This window comes from Athene noctua, chromosome Z (genome assembly GCF_965140245.1).
Source record: "Athene noctua chromosome Z, bAthNoc1.hap1.1, whole genome shotgun sequence".
In the NCBI taxonomy this organism is placed as follows: Eukaryota; Metazoa; Chordata; class Aves; order Strigiformes; family Strigidae; genus Athene; species Athene noctua.
This window is the reverse complement of record NC_134077.1, coordinates 11,223,823-11,247,969: the sequence shown is the minus strand read 5'-3', so window position 1 is coordinate 11,247,969 and position 24,147 is coordinate 11,223,823. Positions and strand designations below refer to the sequence as shown.

Sequence of the window (24,147 nt, the reverse complement as noted above, 5' to 3'; positions counted from 1 at the left end):
AGCACTGTGAATCCATAATCAGTGCATAATTAATTACCAGATGTTTTTAACACTAATGAAACATTAATAAATGACGGAGGCATGTTGTCTGGTAATGGAACATTAACCAGTGCACCAAGCCAGTGCTGCTGCCAGCACTGCCGAGCCGAAGGCAGGGCTGCATGGGACTGAGCTCTCCTGTAATAAAGCCCCGGTATGGTTAAAATCACAGCAAGTGCTTGGTAGGAGTTAGTGACTGGCTTGGTGCTGCCTTCAGGCTTTGTAGAGCCAGGGCTGTGACTCCTTCACATCCTCCCTCCGTCCCTCCCTCCCCCCCCCCCCCCCATCTCCCAACTGGAGAAAAGCTGTTGGGGTACTAGGCAGGCAATTTGCTAAAACAATTGAACTTTTTCGCCCTGGGATGAACTGCAGCTCAATGACATCTCTGCTCCAGTTGGTGCTCATAAGCAAGGCACATGGGGAGAGGCCAGATCCCGACACAGCATGATTTGCTATACCCTCTGCCCCTGCACCAGGTCCCTGTGAGCCCTGCCCTGATGGAAGTTTAATTCAGAGCATCTGGGCCAGTAACATTTTCCTAGCATGAAATTATTAATCAGACAAGGAAAATGCATTAATTGGGACTGCGTGTCACCTCCAGCCTCTGGGCTGCAGCGGGGTTCAGGCAGGTCTCCATCCTCCTGCCTGCTGAGAGGTGTTAAGGTGCAGCCAGAGCCTGGGGACACATGGGATCCCTGAGGGCCTGTGAATGGGGACTTGAGGCACATACCCATCACAGCGTGGTTGCCACACAGGGTGATGACAACCATCCCCTTTATATCACCAGGGGTTTCCAGGGGTGGGCATCCTCCTTGCACCTTCTCAGGATGTCCTGAAGGCCAGTTTTTGGGTCCCCCCAAGCCCCTGAGGAGATGATGTTATGGGTTCAAGCCCCAGGGCAGGCTCCAGAGTGTTGGTGTCCCCCTCACTGCCATCCCCACGTCCTCCCCATCATAGCCAGCACCACATGTGGGAGCAGGCAGCTGAACCCACCCACTCCAGCCAGAGGGGAAATAATACCCAGAGCTGCAGCCATCATGAAATGATTGTTTAATGAAGACCGTCTCTCCTGGTGCGTGTGTGTGTGTGTACGTGTGTGCATTGTCTCGGTGTGAGCTTTTTTTTTATCCCCTCTATTTTTTTTTTTTTGATTTTTTTTTTTTATATATATACATCTATAAAAAATTCAAATACAGCATGTCAACAGTGGGAATACTAGGACGTACGGTATTAAATACTGCGCTTGGGTCCAGGCAGGGGCAAGAGGAGGTGTCTTTACAAAACAGGGCTTGGGGCAGGATGGGGAGGAGAGCAGAGCAGGCACAGGGACAGCCAGGGACAGCGGGGGACAGCAGAGGACAGGTCTGCAGGGCTCCAGCTCTAAAGGCAACAGCAGATCTATTCTGCTTTTGTTGGAGAATGAGACAAAGACGTCAACGGGGGTGATTCCCTGTATCCAACGTGGTTAAAAGTTTAGGGGTGATGTGGGGATGGGGTTAGGGGTGGCAAAGGCTCCTGCAGGGTGCTGCGGGGGTGGGGGGGGAGCTGAAGGAACAGCTCTCGCAGGTGCTCAGCAAGGGGCAGGAGGGTTTTATTGGTGTTTCATTTCCTTTTTTTTTTTTCCATTAAAACCCTGCCAGCTCCTTGTTCTCCACCACACTTGTGAAAGTCACCAGTTTTTCCCTCCATCATCCCCTCAGACGGGACAAAGACCCCCCACCCGTGCACCCCTCCAGCTTCGCCACATGGTCAAGAGCTTGGGGGAGCGAGTCCGGTCCTTGGGGAACCCCCTTCTGCCATAAGGGGGTACACAGCTGGGAGCATCATTCCCCTCACCACCCCCCCCATTTTCATATCCCCTTTTCTCAGTGCACCGTCACGCTCCCTGTCACCTGGGGGGGCGGCGGGGCGGCGGGCACGTCTTTGGCGTGGGGGGGGTTAGCTGTATGAGTGGGGTCCTCAGCTGTGGCATGGTGCCCGGGCTCGCTTCGCCTTGCTGGGGAAAGGGGGATGGGGGGGACAAGTGCGTCTCCTCGCTCCGGGCTGGGAGAGGATTTTGTGGCTCCCCAGGGGACGGCAGCGGCTCTGTCCTCCTCCGAAGCGATGGCGAGAAGCGTGATACGTCCTCAACGTGTGCAAAATCGAAGAGATAAGAGACTCAACCCGGGAAGGGGGCGGCGGGATGGTGGCGGCGGCGGTGGGCAGTGAGAAGGCGTCTGCGCTGGGCTGCGATGGATGGACAGATGGGGATCTGCGAGCAGGGAGGAGAGGGGTCACCAGTCCTGCTCAGCCATGCCCAGACACCGAGAGGACACATTGAAGCAAAATTTGGCTTTTTTCCACAGGGAAGTTCACCCCTTCCCAGAACCCAGGTGCCCTAATCCATCACCTCCACCTCCTCCTCCCAGGATTGGACACTGGCCATCCACCCCTGGCTCCCATTGCCACCACTAATGTCACATGTGGACATGACACAGCAAAGGAGCAAAGGACCACACACCCATGGGAGCTGCCTTGTGATAGCTCTTCCTTGGTCACCGAAGGACAAGTGACACATCCTTTATCCCCAAAAAGTGACACACCTGGCTGCTGCCAGGATCAATCCCATAGTCTTCATGCAGTGTGGGTACAGTGAAAGGGTGTGGGGGGAACCCATGAGACAGCAGCCTGGGTCTGGAGTGGAATGGGGCATTTGGGGGCTCTCCAGCCTGCCAAACCAAGGACTTTTTTGAGATGCATCTTTGAATTTTCTCATCTTGGAAAATTCTTCTTCTAACACTACACAAAGGCCTTAGATTTCCTCATGGTTTCTTTGCCTTTTAAAAAAACAGAGGGCTCCTGAGAACAAGGCATCAAAGACCGACCCCTTTGCAGGTTTTGCAGAAAATGTTTAAAAAGCCATTTCTGAGATCTCCACCAAAACATCCAATCTGGAAAAGCAGCCAGATTTGGTGCATTTACAAAAAACTGCAAGAAAACCCCAAATGGCTCGTGCTTAATGCCCTCTACCCACAGCCTGGTTGGAGCATCCCCTTCCCAACCACAGTGGAGCCTCTGGGGTCCCTATATCCCTGCCCTTTCCCAGCACCCACATACCATCTCTTATGCCCCCAGTTTAAGAGATACTCACTAAATAAAGAGGACACCATAGGCAGCCAAGACCAGTCCAGCTGTCCAACACACTGCCACGGCCCCGCTGCCCACCACGGCCCCCTTGTCGCAGATCTTGGTGGTGGGGGGTGGCATGAAAGAGGAGGTGCTAGCGCTTGTTGTCTCTGCAGGGAGGGAGAGTGGATGGCAAGGGGAGCTGGGGTGCCCCGGGATGCATCCTGTAGGGGCAGCCCCACTCCCCAAGTGGTGGAGACATGGCACCATGTTGTCCCCAAATTGTTCCTCTCACTGCCATGCCACATTAGGGCTGAGCTGAGGGGCTGGGATGATGAGCCATGGGATTGTGTGGTCCATGAGACTTTCCCTGTTCTGACACTGAGATCTAGTGCTCAGAGATCCTTGCACCACCAGGCAGAGCTGGGCATCTCTCCCATTCCCAATCCTGCCCAGCTGGACTGCTCTGTCAATCAGCTCTGTGGGAATTTTGGCTAAGAAGTCATGAAGACATGGCCACAAGTGCTCAGCAGAGAGCATCCCCTGTTCACAGGCAACATCCCAGACATGGCTGTGGATGCTGGGCTGGCTCACAGGGCTTGTCCTCCTCTGTACAGGACCAGATGGGTTCTCTGCCCTGTGGAGGGCTGCAGGTTTGCAGCAAGGTCTTGGATAGGCAGTCAGGCTAAGGCAGTTTTGATCACATCCAGAGGGTCCCAGAGTACCCCCAGTCAGACAGTCTGGGGAGAAGGTTGCTGGGGATGCTAGGGGCCAGAGCGGGTCTGTCGCGGCATCTTTCAACTCCACTGAGGTGTCATGGTGAGGGTCAGCCTGGACCCAGGGTGTCCCGCATCGGTCTTGCATGGCTGCAGCCTGATGCATGCACAGGCACATGTGTGTGAGGGACACATGTGTGAGGGACATGCATGTGCCTGCACAGGGAGCAGGCAGGTGCCGCTGGTAGTGGTATTTGCATTTAGCACGATGCAGCTGGGTATAGAAGCAAACCCAAAACCCTGACACCAGGACTGCTGCAGGGTGCGCCTGCACTCCTTGAGGGAGCTCATCCCCCTGGGGATGAGGGGCTGCAATTCCCTACTGCTGCCTGAACTATAGAACACCCAGAATAGGTGCTCTACTGGGTGCTGTTTCTGTAAGGTGGGCATTGTCTCTGTGTAGGGGGCACCTCCACCTGCTGGCAGTGGGGCCTGCATCTACCGCATCCCCATGCAGGGACCATCACCAGGGCCTACAGATCTTTGTCATGGCTCTGGCAGAGCACGGCTTGCACCCATGTGCTGGGGTCTGCACACATAGCTGGGTTTGAAGGGTGTGGGCACTGAGCAGCCCCCTCTCCCCACATGTACATCTGGTCAGCTCACATGCATGGCCCCAGCTAGAAGCCTGGTCACTGCCTGCTTGCCTGCCTGCTTGCCTGCACACCAGCGCTTCCCCCCGCCCCACTGCCAGTGCCAGTCAGGGGAACCGGCACAGTCTGCTCTAGCCTTTCTGGGAAACACAGGGCTGACAACGCTCATTTGGACACAGTCCCAGCTCTTTCATAGAAACAGAGGCTTGTTAACTTTGTGGCTTTTATTTTGAATTGGCATCACTCCGAGCCATTGTGTGGGGTCGGAGGTGTGGAGGGGGTAGGACTGGAGAGGGAGGGCTGGAGGGGGTCAGAGCTCCAGGGAAGAAAAATAATAATGATAATAATAATCGTCGTCATCATCAACATCATCATCCCTGAGCTTTATTGTCACACCCCAAGCATCCTGGTGAGGAGGATGCTGGAGGCAGGCGAGCTGAGTCAGCACCCTTGGGCCACAGTTGCACCTGCTGCCAGGGCCACGGGTGCGGGCAAAGTGTAGGGTGAAGGGCTGCAGCCCCCCCTTCAGGGTGGGAGGATCTTCTCGGCTGGGATTGAAACTTGTACAGAGCTGGACAGGGGGGACCCTCAGCCAGAACTCCTGGGTTCTCCCCCTGCTGTGGCACAGCTTGTTTGTACTGGGAGGGGGGCTCTCACCTGTGACCTGGGCCTCCGTGGTGAGATGCTTGGGCTCCTCTGTCCAGGGGGTGGCATGGACAGCCACGCTCCAATCACTCCACGTTCCAATGTCGTTGTCTTTGGCTGCCACCTGGATGATGTACTCCTTGCCAGCATAGGCGTCCGTGATGGTGTGTGATGTCCCATCTGACAGCTCAACCTGAGGGCAGCAGCGGGGAGGGGAGGGTGGTCAGAGGAAGCCCCGGCACTGGGAGGTGTAAGATGGTCAGCGTGGTTAGCTCAGCTAGAGGATGATAGCAAGACTTTTGCAGGACTTTGGGAAGTGCTACGGGGTTTGGGGCAGAGTCATGAGCCCAGGACAGGACGCAGGGGGAGGATGTTCCAGCTGCAGCTAAGCCAAAGGTCTGTTGAATCCCCGTTCTGATCTCAAACTGATGGTGCCGTAGTGGAGCAGCTTCCTCTAGAGGTCACCAGAAACTAGCAGATGTGCGGGCAGGCTCTGCTCAGACATGTTAGGGTGGCTGTCTGGGAGCTGAACATCCAGGGCAGCAGCTGGGGTGTGTGCACACTATCTGGGCATCACTGCCAGTGCTGGGAGGAGACTTCCCCCACCAGCACACCTCTGTCTACCCTGATTCTCAGCCTGCCGGTGTCCCACTGGCTTGGCTTGCATCCCTCTGGCTGGGCCCTTGAACAAGGATCAAGCTGTGTCCAGCCATCTTTCCTAGAAAAATTCCCTCTGTCCTTTTGTCACTGGTGTCTGGGCCACAGGAGATCCTGCCATCCGCCTGAGGATGTGGCTGCTGGTGCAATGGTTTAACCCCAGACTCTGTCCACAGCTCCCAGGGATCTCTGATCCACTTGAAGCTTAGCTTGAGCACAGTGAGATGCAGGTGCTAAGCAGAAACACACCCCCATTGCACAGCCACCAGTGAGCAAACACACCTGCGTGATAGAGGAGAAGGGCTCAGTACCCTGCTGACCTTCTAGGGATGGAGCCAGGCTTGGCCTCAGGGTCCTGATGGCAAGTAGGGGACTAGGGCAGGAGCACTGCACCCTCCACCCAGTCTTGAAGGCTGAGGACCAACACTCTGCTAGCTTCATTCCCCCCCCCTGCACTGCCTGTGCATGACACAGGGGGGACATGGGACATCCCTTGTCCTTCCCCTGTGCCCTGGCTGACACAAACCACCTTGTCTCCAGACACATGTTGATAATAAAGATGCTGGGGGGATGAGGGATGGTGTGGGCCTGACACAGCCCATCTGTGAGCACTGGTGCTCAGCCAGGGGCTCACGCTCAAGCAGAGCAAGTGACATTTCACAGGTGAGGGGAACTTCATGGTACAACCTGCATGGAGCCCTCCACACCTCCCCAACCACCCCGGAGGTCAGGCTCAGGATTCTACTGCCCTGGGGAGCACCAAAACGGGAGTTCTATTAAGAACTCAGTTCAACGAAAGGAGCAAGATGAAGCCGAAAACTTCTGCCTGGTCCTTGATCACATGCCAAAGCCCAATGAGAGAGAAGCTACACTGTTGGGGTGCCCAGGGGTACCTGGGCCAATGCACCTGCAGGCTGAGAATGCCCTGGCACTGTGGCTTTACATATGCAAGATGGTGTGCACACCAGGGATGCATGCGATGGCCTGGGCAGGGGCTGGTGTGGTTAATTTCACCCCGTTGCCTGCAAGGGTACATGAAAAGCAGGAACCCACCTTGAGAAAGACCCAGCCTTTTCCCAGTCTCCCCAGTATAGTATGTGTAACACCCCGGCATAAATTTAATTCCTTTGGCATGCAAACTGCAACCCCCTCCACAGCTTTTAGAGCCTCTCTGGGACATCCCTACCAGGGAGGGGGGAAATTTTGCTTTCTTGCTCCAGGTGAGAGCCTTTCCTTCCCTACTCCCTCCCAGGGCTGCATCCAGCCTGCTGCCTGGCACAGAGGAGCCCTTGGGCTCTGTGCTCCCAGCTGCTCGTGCTGCCCAGCCTGGGCCCACAGGAGCCCCACATCTGGAGGCAGGTCCAGCCGGTCCGGTCCCCCCACCAGCCGGCAGGGAGCAAAGGGCCTCCTGCTGCCTGCAAGGTGTGAAGCTGCTACCAAACCTCAGGAGGGGAGCAGCACAGAGACAGGTGTGCGTGCATCTCATCGCTGCAGATTTTGGGGCTGGATGGGGAGAGGCTGACTCTTGCCTCTCTTTGCACCATGCAAATGGGGTACCAGTGGTTTCACTGCAGGACTTGCGCCAAGCTGAGATGTGCCTAAAGCTTAAGCCACCATTAGCCAAAGCACTGTCACAGCTGGTGCCTGAATCTGTCCATATAATCCAGGAGACACCTTCCTAGCATGGGTCTCACCATTGGGTCTGACCCCTTGGCAGAGGGGCAGCTACCCAGGGTGCCCTCTAAGGGGGTCTAAGGTCAGATCCTGGCTGGAGGGAGCCTGGTAAGGGGGGCGGATGAGCCCAGTGACCCTGGTGGGGCTCTGTGCAGGGTCTCCCTGGGTTTCCAGCACACAAGGGAGTCTGAGAGCCCAGTCCTGGGGTCACAGGTGCTGCATCTTGTCTAGATAACAGGGTCAGGCTTAGAGCGGTCCTGTATAGCACCTCGCAGGTCCTCAACACAGTCTATACCGGGGGGGGGTGGGGGGGGTGGCTGCTCCCATCTTGGGGCTGAGCATAGCCTATTCTGCAGGAAAAGGGGTTTGGACAATTTCACTTATGGGATAGGTGAAAACTTAAATCCTTGCAGTCTGGGCAGAAGGGAGGATGGGGAAAAGAAGATGAGGAGGATGCCAGTATCTCCTGCAGGACACAGCTGTGCATACTCCAACCTGTTGAGGGTTTTGACTAAGACCCACCCCACCAACTCCACCAAACTCCAGCCCTCCTCAGCCCAGGACCAAAGCCCAAGCTAGATCAGGGTCCTCAGAGGTGACAGGCTCTTTTCATTAATTCCTAATGACAGTTAAATTAAATGAAACATCACTGTGTGAGCTGCCAGCCTCCTGTAAAGCCTTTTTCTTCCAGCTTGGCCTGTACTGTGCTGGGGGTGCCTTGGAAGCAGGGAACGAGCATAGGGCTTGGGAAGATCAAGCTTGTGTGGGGGTCTCTACAGGTCTTTCAGCCTTCTCTGAGCCCCCCTGGCTGATCCCTGCAGCAATCAGTCTGCAGGCAGACCAGCCCCACTGTGGTCCTGCTGGTCCAGCCAGGCTGCTGCTCCATCCGGAGCATTTTCTCCAGCCCAAAGAGCCCTCCCAGCTGACTGCTTCCCCTTGGGAGCAATTTCTGCCTCTCCCCAGTCACAGTCAGCCTGTAGCTCAGTGTTTGCAGATGGAGTGTTGTAGGCACAATGAGGTTGAGGCTGTGCCTTGACTGGGAGGCATATTCCCCAGGACCCAGGCTGGAGGATGTGGAGGACCTTCCTTGTGGGACCTGGGAGGATACTGCTCTAAGTTCCTCTTTAGACAGAAGACAAAAAGAGAAGGCATAGATGACAGTATCTATCTCTCCCCACACATAAGACATCTGCATGAAGGACTTCTGAGCTGGGCAGCTGGGGGACACATCCAACATTTGCCATGGTGGGTGAGAAAATCCGTGGGTGGGTGCCCATGGCTCAGCACAGAAGCACAGCAGCAGATGGGAAAGCACACGGGACTGGGTCCAACTGGACACAGGCAGGGAGAGCCAGGGAGAGGGGGGACACTGGGGAGGTCATGGAGGGACGGATGGACACACAGCATCAAAGGCAGAGGGAGAAATTCCTTAATCCGCGTCCCCACCACACAGAGACAAAAGTTGGAGGAAGGCTGCGCATGGTAATTTTTTTGGCCGGGGGTGGGGGGGGGTCTGCATGTCACTGCCTGCCTTTGTGCACCTGCCAAAAGTCACTCTGGCTGGCTGTGAAGCGCTGCCCAGATTAATGAGGGATCAGTAGCCAGTGCAATGCAGAGCTATTAGCATTTAAAAAAAAAAAAAAAAAAAAGAGAGAGAGAAATGAAAAAAAGCCCTTGAACCCAGTAATTCAGCTGACAGCTCGCAGAGAACAGTGTGGGCTGGGATCCCATTCCCTGCCATGGCCACATACCCCCATCAACCTGCTTGGAGAGATAATGGGGCTGCCAAGGGACAGCCAGTGCCCACCCACAGCTCCAGACACCAGGATGAGCCCAGGGGCTGGTGCCACATTTATGGGATGGGGACACACACTCCAGGAAGGCGGAGGGGATTTCCCAGCGCTCGGCTTTCTTCCTGTCTGTGATGGTCCCCCCTACACGTGTACTGGAAGCCTGGGAACATCCGCAGGAGCCACCCACACCACTGACCCCAACAAGGGACATCCATGTGTGCCCTTGTCCCAGTCCCTGCCTGCAAACTTGTGGCAGTGCCTTGCAGTGCTTGGCACAGCAGGAGTTAAGGAAGGCACACCCCCCTCTGGACTCCCGCTACCCCCAGCCCACCCTGCCAGGGTGCCCCAGCAGTAAAAAAGGTCGCTGTGCTCTGTTACCACCCGGGCTCTGCTCCTGGTCCAGTGTAACCAGGTAGCAATTACTTGTGAACGGGGTGAGGCACAGGCAGGTCTGAAGCCCAGATGGCCTTTGGAAGGGGATGGGGGAAAGAAAACCCCAGTTCTTCCTGCCCCAGCAGCGGAGCTGGGGGTGGGTGTGTGTTGGAAGGAGGCAGAGGGGGAGAAGGGGAGATCAGATGCCTCCTTCTCTGCATCCCACATGAAAATGTGTTTGCTGGCTCCCCTGGGGCGGCCGTGGTTCTGCTTTCCATTCCTTGACACCTCCTGCTCCCCAGCATGGCTGCTGGTGTGGGAAGGGGGGGATTTGCTGCCAGGGAGCTGACCGGGGACTAGCACCCCTCAGTCCCATGCCAGGGATACACTGCCTCTGTGCATGCCAGGACAGAGAATACGTGCCTGTACCAGATGTTGTGTTGAACATGGATGAGCCTGCCTTCCCCAAAATAAAAGGAGCACCCTGGCTGTTGTAAGGTGAAGCTGATCTGCTTACACAGCCAGCGCCACCCACAGTGAGCAGGGGCTTGTGAAAGGAAACACCTCATAAGCACTCAGCCTGGGTCCACCGTGCATCTTGCATCCTCGCAGCCTCTTCCACCTCCAGATGCTCCCTGGTTATCCTAGATAATGAGGGAAATGGGAAATGGGAGGGGGACGGGGCACCCCAGTGGGCTCAATTTCACAGACGCTTTTCCCTACAACAAGTGGCCAGGATCCCACCTGCCTTGGGGAACAGGCTAAACCAAAAGCAGGAGTAACCCCCAAGCAAGCTACCCCACCACTGGGAAGTGCAGGAGGGTCACTGCGAACAACCAGTGCAGCCTACGAAAAGATGTTGAGAAGTGGAAATCTTCTGCTTTTTCCCTTTCAAAGCCATGTCTGGAGAGCAAATAGGTCTGACATTCATTACCTCCTCCTTCTGCAGCACCACAGGAATCAGTTGGGCTAACACCAGACAAAACTTTCTGCCCAAACTCTGGAATAACTAAAAGGTTGGGAAAAGTGAATGTCAGGCCCCCCTCTCCCTTATTCTCTGCCAGCCAGGTCGTGGAGGTCCCCAGCAGGGTCTGAGCTGTGGTCCCTGCTGTCACCCCTGCTCCCCGCAAAGGCTGCTGTGCTGCTGCTGCACATAGCTCAGCCCTGCTGCCGGTCTGGGAGGACAAGTTATCACAGGGCTCCTCCGCAGCCTGGGTTGTGTCACACCAGATGCAGCTGAACGGCTCCCTTCTGGCTTAAAATAAAGAGCATCTTTGAAAGCGGAGCTATAAGCTCGTTAATAATGAGACTCTCTTTCTGAATACACTGTCCCTCCTGCCAAGTGAGAACTGGCAGAGATTGCTTTCGCTTGTGGCTGCAGGGAGGATGGCATCAGGGATGCTCAGGGCGCTCAGCACCAGCTCTAACTCTGCCTGGCACTGGCATCTGCTGCCTGCAGATGCATTTACCACGCTGATGCAGTGGGCTGAGGGTGAAAGCAGATGGGTGCAGCTTTGCATGGGCATCGCGGGGCATGGTCTGTGTGTGGGCAGGGAAAGCTAAGCTTGATGGTGCCATCCTACCTGCGTGCAGCTGTGCAAGTATGCAGGTGAGCGTATGCACATGGGTGCATGCATGAGTGCTCTGCTGCTCAGTGGCACCTTTACAGCTGCCTTTGGAGGCCCAATCCTGCTGGGAGCTCAGTGCTTTTAGGTCACTAGCAGTTCTCAAGGGGACTGAGAGCATGCAGACAGTGCCAGCCAAAGGTCCCGAGCCCATCTCCATCCCTGCAAAGGTGGTTTCTGAGCATTTCCCACCTCTATCCTCCAAGGCACCCTCTGCTCCAGCCCTGTCTGTCCCATGCCAAGCTGTGAGCAACACTAGTACAGCCTCAACATTTTGCTCCCACCTATTAGTTTGTTCTCTTGTTTTATTTTGTGGTTTGGTTTTTGGGGGTTTTTTTGTGGGTTTTTTTTTTTTTTTTCCCTTTTTAATCACTGACTTTGCAGCCGGGAGGGGAAGGGAGAGAAGTGCTGCAATAAAACCTACCAGGCGTGAAGCTGTAACCCAGCTCGCTCAGGGTGACCTCCCTGCCAAGGTTGCCTTGAAAAGAGGGGGAGCGCAGGCAAAGCGGCAGAGGCACAGGGGGATGCAAATGGGTGCGAAGAAGCACGCCCGCTGCAAAGTGACATTGCTGCCGCACCGGTGGGGACGCAGCTGCGGCAGGCGGTGGCACTAATTACCTTCCCCAGCTCCATCCCTCCTCCTTGCCCGTCGCAGGCAGGATATGCATTAGCGCACACTTTCAGGTTATTTCAGGCTGCCCAAGGCAGGAACTTCCAGAGACAGCCTGTGAGATTCACCTATTTGACTGAAAAATGTTGCTTTGCCTTGGGAGATGAGCCTGAGCCCAACCTGGCAGCCACCCCCAACACATGAGTGACAGTAGCCAGCCCAGACGACCATGTCCTCCTCACACCAACGAACCCAACTACTAAATATTTGGCAACACCTACAAACCACCATTCCTGTCGTCAAATTCCCATATCAGAGCTGCCCAGCAGCAGAGTTGGCACAGATGTCTGCACTGGGGGCTCTGTGGCCCCAGCTCTTAAAATCCTGGGATAGTAGAAGCACCTCTGCTTGCTTTTCCAAAGAAGAATGTTTCTATCCTTTACAAATGCTCACAGACATGGCTCTAATGCTTCCAAAACAGAAGAGGAAGGAGAGAACCCAACCACATTATTAGCTTTAAATATCTCATGACCTTTTACTGCAAATCTCAAGATCTGAGGCACAGACCGCCTCACGGTTCGTTAACATTTCATGTTGTCAACGCAGCCAATGGGTTCAATTAGACTTTGCGACGGCATCTGCAAATTGCTGGCAACCTACCAGAGGAAATCCTCCCTCAGTCTGGCCACCAGCTCTGATGCTGCTAAGAAATACCTTCTGAGCCTCACCATGTTTCTGGTACATGCACCGAGCTGGTCAGTGCTCAGTGCATGCAATCTCTCCCCCAAAAACGGGAAAAGGGGAGACCCTGCTCCAGCAAATGCTACAGGGTGGGAGCAAATTGGGTGCAAGACCCTGGGCTCCTCAAAGATGCTCAGGATGGTGCCTGGCCACCCGCCTGCATCTAGGGGTGAGCGTGCAGATGTGCTTGCAGGGAGATCGCATGTGTGAGTGTGGCGATCGCTGCTGTTGCGAGTTAACTGAAGGAGCCTGTAAAACCAGAAACAGGCTATTAGCAATCCATTAGGAAAGGGTATCCAGTTCCAGCCTAGGTAAGCCATTAGAGGAACATCTGAGAGCATTAGGAGAGCTCGCTTGGGGCCAGGATGGGGCTATAAAACAGAAGAGGAAACCACACTAATCTGGCTTGAATTACAAACTTAAAAGCAGGAGAAAAATAAAGGATACCCTAAACATTTAATGTTTTATATTTAGGAGACAGAAGGGGAGATTCTGCCAAAAGGACAGAATAAAAAAACCTGTTTAGGCTACAAATATCCCATCTCTCTTCTGGCAGCAGAGAAACCACCAGCCCCTCTTCCAAAAAGGGAGGAGCGTGACTTTAAAGTTGCTTGAGTTTCAGAGTGAGCTCAGCGCTGGTGGGGCAGAGGGGAGTTGTTGGCCACCTGATGTGAGATGATGTGACACTGCTGCATCCTGAACAGCCTGGAAATGCCTGTGCCCAGGTTCGAGGGAGCTGCTGCAAGGCAGCATGATGGTTCAGGAAGCATCCAGCAGACACCATGCCACATGCTCACGTGGAAACTCATCATCATCATCTCCCTACAATAATAATTCCCAGAGCACGTCATCATAATTCCCAGAGTGAACTGCAACGCGAGAGCTGCTAAGTGGCCTGAGCGGAAATGCGCTGCTGAGCAGGGGAAAGGGAGTGCAAGTGGCATGCTGGGGCTCAAACCCATCTTTGAAAAGCACTGGGAAGGGGACGAGGGTGCCCCCCCCCCCGGCTCTGGGTCAGTCCCAGATATTGCTTGATGTGGAAGATGCATGGGCCAAGCATTGCCTGGCTCTCTCCTGGGGGTAACTGCATTTATGGCTAGCTCACGCAGCGGTGGTCTCGATAAGATCCACCGCTCCCGCCACGGATGGCTTCATCTTCTGGTGCCAAGCACTGGCATTATTAAAATCCTGAAAGGAAGAGCCTGGGAGAAAGCAGATGCTGATTGAATCAGACCCTACGGTATTCGACAGCTCAACATCCATCTGATCCTATTAGTGTTCATTCGGTCTTGCCTGCTGAGGTGCTGTGCATAGATCAGACCCTGAAAAGATAACAGGAGGTGGAGGGGAAAAAGGGAACCTGCTTATTCTGCCAAGAAATGCCACATGTGAGCAGGGTCTGCATGGATATTCCTGACTCTGGTCAGTCTCTAGTGCTCCCTTGTGTGTCTGCTCCTGCAGGGATGCTGGGCTTCCCGTAGGGCTGCCAAGGGAGTGGCAGGAGATGCTTAAAACCCACAGGTGGTGCATGGGTAAATTGCCACGAGGAGGCAGGGATGCGGCTCAGTGTGGGGACCATAGGCACAGAGGGATGTGCCCAGCTCCTCCTGGCTCTGATGGAGACTTCTCTCCCTGCCAGGATCCCAAGCTGCCCTGTTGTCAGCAAGCATGTTGTGTGCAATGGCCTTCCCATGTCGGCAGGCAGCAGGGACAGCAAGAGCCAAGACCAGGGGCAGCTTGTAGCAGAAGACCTTCACCTTGGCAAGAATTAAGACACCCCCATGCAAGTGTGGCATGCGTGACCACCTGCATCCTTTCTCAGGGCACTTGTGCTTTCAAGGAGGGACTCACTGCCACCACTGTAGGATGAGCTAGATGGCTGAGCTAGGCTTGAGCCTACCAAACCATGTCTTCCCCTTTCCTGGCTGGATCTGGGGGAATGGGGAGACCCACCGGGATGCCAACAAGCAACAGGTCAAGTAAAGCAGAGCTCAGAGTGGCTTGGGCATGCTCCCAGCATGCTGGAATCAGTGGGGTTAATTTTTGGATACAAACCTCTGCATTTGCAGGGTGCCGGGCAGGGCTAAGCAGGCTGAGTGTGCCAAGGGGGTCTGGGGTTGGAGCAGCTCCAGTTGCTGCAGTGCTGCCATCCCCTGGTGTTTGGGAGCTGATTGAATTAGGCTTCGCAAATAATTCATCTGATGAATAGTGGCAGTTTTCCTCAAATCATCCACAAATCAGATTTTTCATTACCCAGCCAGCAGAGCAGGAGAGTCACAAAACAAGGCTGGTACCTCACTCGCTGAATGCTTGCACTTGCTCACCAAGCAAATTATTCCCCAAACACACTCCTCCATCAGCCAGTGACAGAGGACACGTCTCTAGCAAGGAGATATTGATTAAAAGCGGTACCCAGGACTGCTGTGCCCTCCCAGGATGCCATGAGATGAGTGCTTCACAGCCCTGCTTGCACCCACCATGAGGGCTGGTACCTCAAGCTCTTTCCACAGTTCAGGGTATATTTAAATAGGAGAAATCAAGTTTTTACAGCCCTAGAACTGCTTTTTCCAGCCAGGGTGACCCTACCACCAATGCTACTAACACCTCAGTGTAATTCCCACCATCGCTGCCTTCCTGAGAGCACTGATGGAGAGGACACACCATCCCCTTGGAGGCCTTGCGGTGAGGGGACTGGCACAGCTTGACCCCATGAGTATGATGCCTAATACCCAGTGATGGAGAGACCTCACACCACAAGTATGTCGAGGCAGGAGGCAGCTCACTGGGTCTTCCACCATTTCTGGGTGCAGACCCCTGCATTTGCAGGATGCTTGTCTGGATCAGGCTATAGGAGGCTGAAAACATCAGCTTCTTCCACAAGTTTCATACCTTGAAAAATCTGACACTGTATTTAGTATTTCCCACTAATTCTTCCCCTTTATTCACAGCTTCTACAATTTGAACATTTCTCCCCCATGAGAAAAAAATATATCTACAGCAATCTAATATCCAAAGTCCATCTCTGCTTTCTTACCCCTTGGAATTCTCTGTGAATGCTCTCCTGATCCCAGGAGGGAAGTGAAGGGCAAAGAGACAAGCAAGAAGACCCTCTCCCAACCTTTCTCTGATTTTCAAAGCCATCATCAAATCTGAAACACGACCTGCAGTGCTGCCTCGTCAAAAAACCCAACCAACACAAAAAGAAAAAGTTGCCAAGACACCATCTTGCAGAGACACGGGCAAAGCCTCCCAACCCCTCTCTCAGCCACTTCTCTCACCAGGAAGACCGGGGCTGAAGAAAACCTTGCCTGGCTCCATGATGCAGGTGAGCGCCTCGGGAACCTGGTGCTTCCTCCCATTTGGCACTTATTTTGGGACAAAATTCTTTATCAAGCAAAGCACCTAACTGGCTTTTGACTGGTCCAGCTTGCCAAGAGGGGATACTGGATGAGCCATGCCAGCATAGCATCACCTCTCCTCGAACAGCAGATTGCTTTCCTTCACAATCTGAGGATGCAAGTAGCACACAGAGGAAAAAAAAAAAAAAAGCCGTTCGTTATCTTCCTGCAGCTAACAAATGAAATCTGTCCTCCGGGCTGCCAAGGATTTCACTGACTTTTTTTTTTTTTTTTTTTAAAGAAACAAGAAATAAAAGTAAGAAATACGATAACATCATGGCAATCGCTCCATGCCTGTGCTCTGAGTTACGGCGAGCAGTATTTTATCTTCAGTTCAAAATCTAAATGTGGCAGAGGCGCATTTAAATGTGGTGACATTTATACTTTAAATGCCTTTTACATCTCGTTGGCAGGTTTTATATAGAACATATGTATGGAAAGTAGATAGGGGCCGTGGATGAAAATGCGAAGCAGGGAGAGCCTGCAGAGCCATTTGTAGGCAGAATGTGAGTTAAAAGAAAGATGGAGAGGAAGAGAGAAGGGAGGAGAGACAGAGAAGGAGAGGAAAATGGTCTGGGTTGCCTGGGCAGTGAATAGACATTTTTTTTGGTCTCTGATCACTTGTTCCCAATGCAACTTGATCCCAGCCACCAGCCCCCACCACTCCCTCCCATCCCGGCCAGCTCAGCATCACTTACATGTTGCCACTGGTCCAGGATGAGAGGCCGGTACCGCAAGAAGAACTTGAGCGGGAAAGACTCAGGGTCGGGCCAGGATGAGGGGTTTTGCCATGATACCTCCAGCCTCCGAGGGTTATTGGGCACGGGTTTGGCCACCACACTCTCTGGAGGATCCGGCTTTACTGGAAGACAAGAGGGTGGCTGGTAAAGCTTTGCACATGGCATCCTTTTGTACACCCCTCGGCATAGATGGCTGGGCTTTCCAAGAGGAGCAGCCAAGACACAGAACATACTTTTCCCAAACTAATTAGATGCAAATCACCTTCTCTTGTCTAGGTCAGTGGTATGGCAGTCCTGGCTCAAACTAACCACCAACAAGGAGGTGCCAGTGCAGAGACTCACAGAAACATCCTGGCCAGGGCAGAGACCATCCCCTCCTCCCCAGGGCTACTTGGGTCAGGGCAAGGAGCCCACCATGCCCAAATCCTGCACTTTCCTCATACCTCCTGCTTTCTGGGAGTCTGACTGCTATTCAAACACACTCACCTTGCAGTAACGTGGCAGATTTTGGTCCTTGGGTATAGGGCTGGGGTTTTCGGGATTCAGAGTGTTGGCACATCATATTTTCCAAGGGCAAAGGATTGCCATAGTCACCTTCTACCCCAGGTCCCTCTCTCTCAGCTCTGCTCTGCTTTTGGGATACAGGGATATATTTTTACTCCCTGACAAGTATTTCGAGTGAATATTAATTGGGTGTGAGCTATGCAATGTGCTTTGAAGCTGCAGCTACTTTTAGAGTGCTGGGAGCAAATCACAGACAGGATGTGATGAATGGCATTGCCTGTTGCAGAGCAAGCCTTGCTCCTCGCAAAGGGTTTGCTCAACTCCCAACAGCTCAAACTCCCAATTTTCAATAGAAAAACAACAAAAAAGACAGAGATTTGGGTACACCCATATTTTTCCTTTTCTTATGACCAGGAAGGAGTTGGGCACAGGGAGTTGGGCACACAGCCATGCATGGGGTGGAAGAGGACGCTCTGTGCACTCTGAGAAGAGCAATGCAGTCCTCATGTTCCAGGAGAGCTCTTAACTCCCTCCGAAGTCCACATACAGGCCAATTGGTCCCTCCTGGCCTGCAAATCTTTGGGCTGAGTAGTGGTCCCCTGGCTCTGACCACCTTGAGCAGCAGCTTGTTAAGGTGCCAGCATCAAACTCCACTCCCAAGCATGGAGGAGGGATGCTGGGGCCATGGGGAGACCCCCTCTGCCTGGAAGAGCTCCTTCCCTGCTCTCAGAGGACTCTGCACTTAGAAGAGTGCCCCTGGAGTCTTCTCCTCTCCATGTTGACCCCAGGGGTTCATCTGCTGTGGGTGGGAGGTGATGTCCATACAGGGGCTTCACCTCTCCTGGGAGATGAAGGAGGTGGTGGTGGCAAGTGAGCTGCTCACTTGCTAGCCTGCCTACCTGCTGCCTGCAGCACTGCCTTATGCATGAAGGACATCTCTCCCTCTGCTTGAAGCTGTATGAGACCAGATGCTGATGTGGGGCCAGTCTGCTGTGAGTGGAGTTGTGTGTGTGACATTTGCTGCCATCTCTGCTTCAGAATGATGGTGGAATCACAGCAATTGTCCTTAGGAAGACACCCTCCCTGCACTACCACTGTTTGTTCCTCTTAGGAGAAACGAGTCTGTGATACTTTCAGACCCACTTTCTTGGCTGTGGGTGAGATAGAGGGGGGCTGCTGAAATGAAGCCACAGCCTAACCACCTTGGTGGGACCCAGAATTGGCCCTATTCCCCAGAAGACGTAGCTCACCACCACCTCCTTCTCCCCAACCCTCCCATTCAGCACCCTGGCACACACTCTACTGCAGTCCTCCTTCACCATCATCTTCACCATTACCCCAACATGACCTTCCCTCTGCCATGGTGGGTGCAAGGAGAGATGAACAGCTTCCATCCCCACTGCACCTGGTGCTCAGAGGATGCTCCTGGAGGACTGGGGGAACAGCTGGTGAGCCAGCATCCACAGGCCCGATCATGGGTGTCTGGTTCCACCTCCTGGCTCTCACTGATCCCTCTCTGTGGCAGAATTGAATGCAACTTTCCATTTACAGTTTTATCCTCGGCAGGAGGAACGACTTGCTGGGGCTGTGCTGTGCTGAGCTACTCCAGATGGCTGTGCAATTCCTCCACTCACTGCAAAGCCCCAGGCTCAGGCTGGACATCAGCTTCCATCGACAGGGACTTGGAGTCCAAACGCATACGGAAAAGTATAAATCCAGCACTGGCTCAGCGGGCTTGGTTTGCAAAACAAAAGTCTGTTCAGCTGAACGAATGCAGATGACTGCGAACTGAGGCTCTGCAGCAAGGAAGTGGGAAGAAAAGGGCCAGGATTGGGATGGATGCGATGGGATACTCCCTGTGGCAATGCAGAGAGCCTGGCCCTGCTTTTTGGCATGACAGCCTGAAGCCATGGCAGAGGGATGCTTAAATGCAGTTGTGCCAGGCAGGGCACATGTGCTTGGGGAACAGTGAGAGATGCCACTGTGGTGGTTTGTAGAAAAGCAAAAAGAAAGGTGCCCGGATGCTGAGGTGGGAGTCACCTGCCCATTTTGCAGGGATGTGACCCCCAGGCCCATTTCTGTGTGTTTCAGAGTTCCCTTAGTGCGCATGGGAGGGCTGCCCCGGCTCTGAGCAAGCACAGCAGAGCCCAGCTGTAGAAGAGGGCTGTACTCCTGGCTGCGGCAAGCCTTCAAACTGCGCTGTGGGTTAATGGGAAAACCAGCAATCCCTGCTACCTTCCCATGCGTGTCCCCCCATCCACCGGACTCCTGCCCGGGCTAAAAAGCACAGCAGTGGCAGCCACTCCAAAAGCACAAAGCCAAAGCTGGTTTTGCCACGTCCCTCCAAGGCAGCAGGGATGCAAGATCCAGGAGAGGGCACTGCACCTCCAGCAGCTGGTCCAGTAAGGACCTATCTATGTCTCTTAGGACAAACCTCATTAAACTGTGCTCATCATGGGAAACATCAGAGCTGGTCCCACAGGGGAGACAGGCTGTGTCCAGATCTCTGATTTCTATGTGACCTTGAAGGAGTCCTTCATCTTCCGCAGCCTCTCGGGTCCCTGCTCCGCACATGGGGATGAGCACTCCTCCTTCCCCAGCCTTTGTCTGCCTCCATTTAGCCCGCACATGGTGAGGCAGGGACTGTCTGGCTGTACATCAGCCAGCATAATAGAGCCCTGTCCTCGGCAAGGGCCTGCAGGCAGTAATGTAATAAAAGCAATAGTAGTAATAATAATAATGGACGATGGGCATTAGGCTGAGTACTGGTTAAGCGGCTACAAAACCAGATGTAATATTATCCTGCAGAGCTGAGGGAGCATCATCAGACATTCCTGGGAAGGGGGCTTGGCCAGGAGGCGACTCACCGTGCTTCCCACTTGGTTTTCAGCTGCCACATCCAAGGGAGGACTCGGTGTGCAAGAGCAGCCATGGAAAGTGGCTTTTTCTAAAGGCTCTGCATGCTCACACTTAACTGTGAGTCTTTAGCTATCCATCTCCCCTGGCTGTTGTTAGACACATCTCAAAATGAAGCCGGTGGTTCAGAAAGGCAGATGAGACCCCGCAGCATGGAGGGGCCCGTCGCCCATCCCATCTCTCCAACAAGCACTAAAATGGATCCCTTGCGGCCGTTAAATATCCCCTGGCATTTTCTATGAGCAGAGGGATATTAAACTCCATGTCTTAGCCAAATGTCAGTCTAGGTAATTTAATTCTGCCTTCCTAAGTAGTATGAATTGAACTGACCTTCTGCCTAGGCAACTGTATACCCGTGTTCAGAGACTCTGAATTTCATACAGACATGGGCACGTTTGTCCTCATGCAGCCCCTCTGAGATCCTCTGCATCTTAATTGGCCCCATAGCTGGAGCTGGGAGGATAAAATGACCTTCCCAAGGTCACACAAGGAATGGGTGGCTGCAAGGCCCTGTCCAAGGCTGCCTTCCTCCTTTTGTGTAGAGAAGATGCTGTTCATCTTCTGCTAATCTGCCCCACACTCACATGAGAAGAAAGGTGCTGAAGTGGGATGCCGATGTTGCTGAGTGGTGGTGATGTCCCTGCTTTCCTAGGGGATGCATGCACCAGCTTCCTGTTTCTTCATACAAGTGAGGAAGATGGGGTTGTGTCCTGGAGTGCCACAAATGTCCCCATGCTGTCCCAGCCATCGTGAGGGAGGTGGAAGCTCCTGACACACCACCTCACTCCTCCCTGGCACCATCCTCTGCCTCCAGCCCCTCTCCCTTCCAGCTCCTCCAGCCCCTTTCCCACCTCCTCCTGCCTTGGGCTGAAGCTCTGATGTCCGATGTTTTGTAGAACATTTCCTTCCCCATGCTCACTTTTATTAGTATTGATACCTTTGCAGAAGACGTAATTATGGATCCAGGAGCAAGATAAGGAGGAAGGCAGCCCAGATCTCCTACCAATGAGAGATAGGAGCCAGAGGGCTGGAAAAGCTTTTCCACTCATCACTGAAAATGACAATGCAGAGTGACGTCCTTGCAGCTGGCTGCTAATAACCAGCATGGCACAAGTGCCAACAAGGCATGGGCCTGGGATAGCAAAAGAAAGTACCAGCCATTTTCTACACAATTAGAGCCCATCATCTGAGTGGCTGGGGAAGAGATTTTTCTGCTGGGAGCTCCAGGGAGGGAGGGAGGAGAGAGGAAGCAAAACCAATGGAGGTGACTCCTTTCCAGGGGGCTTTTTGTGTTTGCCCAGGCTGGGTGGGTCATCTGACCCAGCAGTGGGGCTGCTCCCAGCTCAGATGGTGCTGGGAAGGAGAGCCACTGGCCCTGCATTGCTCTTGTGTTGGCTCCAGGCTGCTCTGTCCTCAGCATGGCATGAGATCAGGGCTTCACTCCTGGGGTTTATACTCCAAGCAGAAGGTGTGGTAGTTTTCTCTAGGCTAAGGGGAAAACGCAAGGAGGCTCTGACATCTCAGCCCTGGGATTTTAGAAGCGTCATCATGCAGTCTCAGGTTGACACTGTCTCTCCATTTTATCAGGACGGGTACACATGTTGCAATGCTCCCATGCAGCATTTTTCCAATGAGCTGATGCAATGGCTTTGTCATGAGCTGTAGGTTTCCCACCCCTCCATCAGAGCAAAACCCAGCACAATCTTCAAGCTGAGATCTCAACCCAGCTGATGCTGGTAGAGATCCCCAGGAAAACTGATGCTGATTCCAGGGAACTGGATGCTGAATCCACAACACCAGCACCCACCACACAGGGACACCACCCCAGGGTTTGCAGCTGTATAGAAGAGAGCCAGAAGAGACGCTGAAATGCAGAAGCTTCTGCAAGTAGAGCCGGCAACCTGGGGCAAAATTGCATGGCAAAATACACTGATGCAGTGCACTTGTTTTAATTGGAAACACTGGGATGGTACAAGGAGAAGTTCCATTGAAGGCAGGTGGCTGTTGATCGATGGCAGCTGAGTTCATCCTGTAATGACTCTGCTAAGCCTGTCGACTGCCTGCTTGAACACTCCATCACCACTGTGTCTGTGCTTCTCATGCACAGTGGCCATACCAAATCCCGAGGAGGAGAATTTCATAGCTGTACAGAACATGGAGATTTTAAAGTCACTAGATATTGAAGCATTTAGGGGAGCTGGCTGGCTCTGAGGGGCAGGACACAGCCCTTCCTATCAGCACTGGCCCATCATCCCTTCCTTAAGTGCTGTTCCAAAGGGTGTTAGAGCATCTGCCAGGTGGTGCGGGGGGGTCTCACCTTCCACCGCAACTGCTGGGATGTGACCAGGCACCCTGCACTGCTCTGGGTGCTCTTGCAAGAGGAAGCAATATTGCACCCATGCTAATGGCTGTCCCGGGGCAGCACTGGCCTCTGCTCACCGCTCCTCCGTCCTGGGCTGACTTCAAACTTCTGGGCTGGATCCGGCTTGTGCTGGTGCTAGGATACCCGGGGCTCAAAGCAGGGTGTGCTTCCCAGGGGGGTTGCCCTTGTGTGCTGGATGGAGGACCAGATGTTTAGGAAGCCAGGCAGGGCATGGGTGGGATGCAGATGTTACAGGACAATGCCCTGAACTCCTGCAGAAGGGAATGCAAGGAACTCAGAAAATGCAGCTTAATCGCTGCCCTGGGCCCCACAGGCTGGAGGTTACCTTCATTTTTAAGGAGTGTATCTTCCACAAACACAACAATTTCCATTTAAAGGCACCCAAGTGACTGAAACTCCACCACTTCCCTGCTAAGCTCCTTGCCTTGTTATCAACGTTTGCAATGCAGCACTGATGAATATGAGCTTTGGATATGGAACGCGTCTGCAGGGACATGGCAGGATAGTCCCTGCTCCAAAATAATTTCCCCACTCTGTTCAGAGCTGGTGCCTTGTTTCTTGTTCCATGTTTTCCAGGATTTGGGGTAGAAAGAGAAAATCTGGGATAGCAGTGCAGCTCCTCTTGCACGCCGGCACTTCCAGCCACTCGAGACTGGGACATGCAGCATATTGAAGGCAAAGACTGACTGCTGGCTGCACTTCAAGGATTCATTTATTTGTTTTTCTGGTCCAGTAATTGCCACATGTAACCAGCAAATTGTTTTTCAACGTGTTCCTGATCTCTATTCTCTCCCATTTTTCCTGTTCTTTGAGGATGAACACTCTTGTCACGGCACTGGCTATAATCTGTCTTTGGCTGGTGGCAAAAGTGCTGTACCCAGCTCCCTGTTTTCCATGGTTGACTCTGAATTGCCGAGTCCACGCTGGTCCTTCACAGTCGGAATATCCACACCATAGGTCTGGACATGGCCAGGCAGCATCCCTGCGGCTGTCAGCACAGACACCCTGGCCCCCAGGGCCTGCTGCTCCCTGTCCCACATTGCATAGCCTTTGCTGCCCAGATGGAGCAGTGAAGAGATGCAAAGGCATGGAATAGGGTTTTTAGGATGATGTTAGGTAAGGGCTGGTGGAGGATGTCTTTGGGAGGGCTTTACCTTGCCTAAGGATGGAGGCAAGAGGATGGGCTATTTTAATTTCTCTTCCAATCCTAATTCCCATGACTACTTCCAGCACAAACACCAAATCTTTCTTTTGGGAATGCTCAGAGGGGTGAGAAGGGCAATGCAATTGTGATCACACCAGTTTCACAGCCCTCTGCCCCAGCACATGGCAGCTGCTTCCCTAGACTTCAGGTCGGGAGGAGATCAGCAAACACAGGAGACCTGGACTACTGGGGATGGGACTAGGCAGGGCACCAGGCCACTGATGGGACCAGCATGGGGGCTGCCTGTGGACATCCTGCCTAGCTCCTCCAGGATGCTCTGGTGCTGGCACCAGTTACAGCAGGGCCAGGAGAATCAGGGAAAGCACGAGAAGGATGCCAGTATGGCTCAGACCCTGGCTCCATCTCATGCCT

The 24,147-nt window shown here is 53.6% G+C and overlaps 1 protein-coding gene across 5 annotated transcripts in view; it reads right to left on the bottom strand.

Annotated features, from left to right (window-relative positions):
* Positions 1-1,121: 1,121 nt before the first annotated feature.
* Positions 1,122-24,147, bottom strand: part of CNTFR (ciliary neurotrophic factor receptor) — a 208,983-nt gene continuing 185,957 nt past the window's right edge. For all 5 annotated transcript variants that reach the window (XM_074931791.1, XM_074931792.1, XM_074931795.1 and 2 more), the window contains 4 exons: positions 16,727-16,890; positions 5,171-5,351; positions 3,170-3,314; positions 1,122-2,290 (listed from right to left, as the gene is read on the bottom strand). In XM_074931791.1, coding sequence (XP_074787892.1) covers position 2,290; positions 3,170-3,314; positions 5,171-5,351; positions 16,727-16,890 — 491 coding nt within the window. In that variant the 3' untranslated portion in view covers positions 1,122-2,289. The remainder of the gene's footprint in view (positions 2,291-3,169; positions 3,315-5,170; positions 5,352-16,726; positions 16,891-24,147) is intronic.